The sequence below is a fragment of the Chinchilla lanigera genome, unplaced genomic scaffold (genome assembly GCF_000276665.1).
Source record: "Chinchilla lanigera isolate Chin_1 unplaced genomic scaffold, ChiLan1.0 scaffold00116, whole genome shotgun sequence".
Lineage (NCBI taxonomy): Eukaryota > Metazoa > Chordata > Mammalia > Rodentia > Chinchillidae > Chinchilla > Chinchilla lanigera.
The window spans coordinates 3,554,716-3,560,499 of record NW_004955517.1 but is presented as its reverse complement, the minus strand read 5'-3'; the positions used below and the strand labels follow the sequence as shown (position 1 = coordinate 3,560,499).

General features: G+C 38.4%; 1 protein-coding gene across 3 annotated transcripts in view; it reads left to right on the top strand.

The window, feature by feature from the left end:
* Positions 1 to 2,517: 2,517 nt before the first annotated feature.
* Positions 2,518 to 5,784, top strand: part of LOC102026463 (receptor-type tyrosine-protein phosphatase gamma-like) — a 62,979-nt gene continuing 59,712 nt past the window's right edge. For 2 of the 3 annotated variants that reach the window (XM_013506945.1, XM_005409046.2), the window contains exons 1-2: positions 2,691 to 2,863; positions 3,466 to 3,608. In XM_013506945.1, the coding sequence (XP_013362399.1) occupies positions 2,759 to 2,863; positions 3,466 to 3,608 (248 nt within the window). In that variant the 5' untranslated portion in view covers positions 2,691 to 2,758. Of the gene's footprint in view, positions 2,864 to 3,465; positions 3,609 to 5,784 lie in introns of all 3 variants that reach the window. The other variant, XM_013506944.1, reaches the window with a different exon arrangement.

Below are 5,784 nucleotides of genomic sequence, written 5' to 3'. Positions count from 1 at the left end.
AGGCCCAAACTCAGCGGTCCCTAACTTGGAAGGCACTCTCACCAGTGCCTGGACACCTCTGATCTACAGATACATTTGTCAGCAAAATGACCGCGAGGCCTGAATGCCTGCTGAACAAAGAAGTAGCATTCAATGTTCTTGGCCTTTCAGTGAGAACAATGATCGTCAGGTTCAGTTTATTTATTCAAAAGTCTTTTCTGCTTTTCCTTTCACCATACGTGAAATCTGTTTGGGACCTTTTAAACTAGTTAGATAATTTCCTATTCAGTGTTACCATCCTAACGTTTCTGTGCAGTACCAAGTTTTATTATTCAGTCTTTTCAAATATGGAAATTAAGGCTCAGAAAGATTAACAAATTTATTCAGAGTCACATCCAATCCTAACCTTATGCATAATCTGTACATAATTGATTAAATTAAGATGTTCTGTCCATCGTCACTTTATATCTTGAATATTTATGTGGCCATACTTCCATTTCTTTGAATAAAATGTATTAAAACTGAAAAGATTTAAGACTTTTGTACACATTATACCTGTTGTTAATCTGTTTCCCCTTACGCTGAGCTTTATAAATAAAAATGTACTTGGCAGTAAGCTCTATTAAAACATGAAAGGGTGATAAGTCTTATTGGACTGTTGCTTCATTTCTAATGCAACGGTGCAAGATTAAACAAACCTTTCTTTGATTTGCACATTATTCAGAATTATTTCAGATGTCAATGACAGTAGCTAGGCATTTTCAGGAGAATGCCTATAAAAGTCTACATCCTACAAGCAAACTAGAGTTTGCTCTAATTTGTCATTTGCTCTAATTAGAAAATGGGGAAGGGTGTACATGATCATATTTCTCACAGTCTCCAACCTCTGTGACAATTTTTTTCTTAGGCATCATAGTTTCCAGGGATACAATTCAAGTACCAATCCTGAGTATCTCTTTCTTATCTTAAAATGAATGAACATGTAAAGCTTGCCTCATTGAAAGATGACTTTTTGTTATCCCCTCTTAACATCTGAGACTGACAGGTTAAATTTTCTTTTAATGAACACCTTGTACTTAACATGTTATTTATGCATAACTTCTTTCCAAAAAGGCTGTCCTTTGCTACTTTTACCAATGTGATTTTAGACAACTTTGGACACTTCTGAGGATGTCTTCATTTATGAAGGCAGATAGTGAAAAATCCCTTATTTAGGGACCGGTATTGAAAATTTTAAAGGATACAACTCAGTAGTAAAAAAATGAATGTCCCTGATAAGAAATGAGCAAGAGACCCAAACAGATATATCTGCAAATAATATATAAAAATGACCAGAAAATATATAAAATGATGCTGAATAGTATTCATCATCTGGGAACTGCAAATCAACCTCACAGTGGCTTAGTGCTTTGTATCAGGATGGGAGTTACCTAGAAATCAAATGACAAGGGTGGCGAAGGTGTGGAGAAAAGGGCACTCTCACACTGTCACTGGGACTGTAGGGTGGCACAGCCATTATGGAAAAGAGTCTGGAGGTTTCTAATGAAATTAAAACTAGGACTATCAGGACTTCAGATGCAGCTCACTGGCAGAGTGATTGCCTAGCACACACAAGGCCCTGGGTCCAACCCAAACTAATGGGGAAAAAAAAAATTTATCATGTAGCCTAATAAAATAAAGTCACCACCATGTAAAGGTATCTGACTGTCTAAATGTCCATGTTAACTGCAGCATCATTTGCAGTAGCCAAAATAGAGAAACAACCAGTCTGCCAGTGGACAAACGGTCAAAGACACTATGGTAATTAAACACAAGGGTATATTATCCAGTCCTAAGAAAGAATGGGATCTTGTATTTGCCAGTGTGGATGACCATGGAGAGCATCATACTAAGAGAAATAAGCCAGATACTAGAAGACAACTAATACACAATCTCACCAAGAAAAAAAGCAATAGATTCAAATGTGTAGGGAAAACAAAATAGTAGTTATGGGATGAAGAAAGAAATAGGAAGATATAAGTGAAAGGATACAAAGAAGCAGACATGGAGAATGGAAACCCCTAGAGAGGTAATATATAACATGAAGAGTACAGGTAATTATGCTATGGAATATTTGGAATTTATGTTAGATGAGATTATTACTTGCTCTTCCCACCAGAAAACTATGTAAAATAGTGCATATGCTAATTTATTTGACTATAAGGAACGCTTTTACTATCTCTGTGTGTATAACATTGTTCTGTATACTTTCTATACAATAAAATGTATTTTAAAGACATTATTTTACTAACGTATTTTAAAAATTCAGAAAGAAAATGTTTATGAAGGTCTTCTGCAAAATGGCACTCCACCATACAATCGTTAATATACTCCATGGGAACAACACATAGTCATGTCTTGATTGCTTAAGCAACTGTGAAATAATAAAATCAATTGACCTAGAGGTAATCTCCTTTCCTAGTATGCTACTTACTGTCCAGAACAATTATCAGCTAACAGTAATACCTCCCTACAGAGCCCATGCTGGGGTTGATACAGTGACAGGTGAGAGGTGCTAGGAAAGGGATATTATCAAAACATAGTTATGCAGTAAGAAACACGACCCACTGAGCTCAGCATGACTAGGTGGGGGTACAGTTCAGACGACTAATTAAAAGATGGCTTGAGAGATAGAGAAAATGGCAGAATAAAGAATCATTTTGTAAGAAAATTGAAATACTTTTTTTGGTTCTCAAAGGCAGAAGATGAGTTTGTCTATTGGCCAAGTCGAGAAGAATCCATGAACTGTGAGGCTTTTACTGTCACCCTTATCAGCAAAGACAGACTGTGCCTCTCTAATGAAGAACAAATTATCATCCATGACTTTATCCTTGAGGCAACACAGGTACGCTGTATCTCACTTCCTCCCTACTAGCCATACTGGGGCCCTGAATCATCCTTTTAAGTACTAGTGGATTAATTTACTACTCTCAGGGGCCTAGGCGTTTGAGTAAGATTTCATTTTAAATATGTACATTTCCCTTTCTTCTTCCTTCAAATATTTGCTTTTTCAGCTGGCAAGATTCCACATGTGTTCCTCTGATTCCACATGTGTATAAATACGTCTGCTGATCTGATTATAAAAATAATACACTACACGTCAGTATTTTCTTTGCCATCCAAAATGTAAACCTTGCAATATGTTGCAGAGATGATTAAGGACTTTTTCATACACAATACTTTAATAACTGCCGTTCGTGGAAAGGGTAAAGGAGGAATCTCTCATATTAATAACTTAAATGACAAAGTAATATATTGTTTCACTGGTATGACCTACTCATTTTTCTATGACCTCCTTTGTATTTTTCTTCTAACCTGTGGTTTGGGTAACCTCGCACTGTCCAGAGTTGTCTGTAATATGTGCTTTCTAAGTTGCAAGTTCCACTGAGCTGACTGTAGGCATGTGACATAAAAGATGTACTGTGACTGGTGTTGTGTTGGTTATAGGATGACTATGTCCTAGAAGTGCGGCACTTCCAGTGTCCCAAATGGCCTAACCCAGATGCCCCCATAAGCAGCAGCTTTGAACTGATCAATGTCATTAAGGAAGAGGCCTTAACACGGGATGGCCCCACCATTGTTCATGATGAGTATGTACCTTTTCTTCTTCATTTTAAAATTCAGGCACAGCTTTAATTGAATTGCTATAGAAGTAGAAAGACAGAATTTTATAAGTGCCTTTTGTCAGTTTGTGGAAAAATACATGTTATGTGCAAATACACGTCATTTGCAGATGTGCAAACTGGTGTTCTCTGTACAGTGTTTTAGGGGTTGGGGAGCCATTGAGACAGAGATTCCATCTTCCTGCCTCAGCCTCTCTAGTGCTAGGATTAGAGGCAGGCCCCACCATACTGCACTCTGCACATTTTAATAGGTCACACTCTGCCAAGGCTCCTGGCTCCTCTTGATATAGTCTTGTCGATGAAAAATAGTGTCTCTCAGTCTATAAAGGCAGCTGTGCACACTTTTTGTGCTTTTATGTTTCAATAACATATAATTAATTTAATTGATTGGGCTGACTATTTACATTAGTTAGGTGCTTTTATTTGGAAATCCTTATACTGAATTTCAGCAAACACTGGCTAGGGAAGGAAGCTTTCAGAAACACAGTTGACTTGAGTAGTAGGAATGAAGTTACTATTATTAGTAATAAAGATGTTTACAACTTATAATAGGATTTTAAGCTTACAGTACTGTCTTTTGGTATTGAAAGGTAAAGACTATGAATCTCACCAAGAACAAATTACTTGTGCCTGGTTTTAGAGCTTCTAAGTGTGAGAATGGTACTGTAACCCAGCCTCTTTGGCCGGGGATGTAACTCAGTGGTAGCGTACATACCTAGCATGTACAAGGCCCTGCATTCAGTCCCAGCAACCAAAACAAAACAGCAGCAACGACAGAACCAGCCTCTTCCACTTTAAAAAGAGGGAAACAGCATTGGTATACCTTGCAGTGTATGGATATGTGAGTCAGACTTTGTGGCTGGATCAACCTGTAAGTACTTGTAAAACCCTGGGTCATTTAGAATCACTCAAACCTTTAGCCAATATAGCACCCTTTATACATGCTCATTTCTGTTTTCCAGGTTAGCTCCCTGGGTGAGCAAATTCTCAATGTACCTATTATGTTCATTAAATTACCAGCTATTCTAACAGCATGAGGTATTAATAAATTAGAAAGTAAAGCTTATTGTTAACCCTTTGTTTTCTGTGAACTAATGCTGCAACATGAAGTACACATAGACTTCTAGCCCAGAGTAAACACTATACAGTACCTTCCTAGTTGTCTTTAGTCAGTTTTATCACCCATGAAATCCTGGCTGCTTCCAAAGAGTTTTGTAGTCTTTCCTAGGTAATAGTGAATATTTCAAACTATTGGCCTATCAGTAGAATTAAAAATTAAGATGAGGAAAGTATTAGACTGGAAGCTTTAATTAATTGCATGCTAACAGTTAATTCTTCAAAATGTAACCACCATCAACAGTATTTAAACTAGGTAGTTGCTATCAGTCAATGAAAGTTTGTAGTACAGTTAAAGCATAAACTCATTCTGCATCTAGAGTTTTCCCCACTGAATCACCTGGTTCTTTCACATGCCGTCTGGGTTTTACCAGCTTACTGCAGGACAAATCCTAAACTGCTGCCCAGATCTGTGACTGTTCTCACTGTTGTAATACTGCTCAGAACGTGCTAAAGTCAGAAATGGGCGGGCGCACTGTCAGCGGGGGCACTTTCTCTCTGCTGAGACAAAATACCTGACACCAAGAGTTAAAGGAGGGAAGGTTTGTTTGCCTCCTCTTTGTAGAAGTTTCAGTTCATACTCAGCTGGCTACAAGGCTCGGTGGCACATGGCAGAGGGGCAGCAGTTTAGGGCACGTGGAAGGTAACACAACCAACAAGGAACCTTAATAGCATCTTTGTACGGCTCTTACCTCATCCAGATGATGTATGACAGGTAGCACTCACACCCTTAATCCTAGTGCCCTTGGTCCTAGCGTTGCACCATGAATCAATTACAGTGTCACACACTTTACATCCAGCCACCTCTGAAAAAAGCCCCACCTGTGACCACATGAGGCTTTGTGGGGATGTCTAAACACAAGCCATAACATAATTAGTCCACCAGCAAAGACACTCATCTTAGTCTCAGGCAAAGTCTCTGGACACCAGCAAAATGCTGACAAACTTTCTCCCAAGGTATAACACACACCGTCTGGAGTCCAGTACCAGTGTAGTCCTTCTCAGCAGAAATCTCCCGAACTCAGAT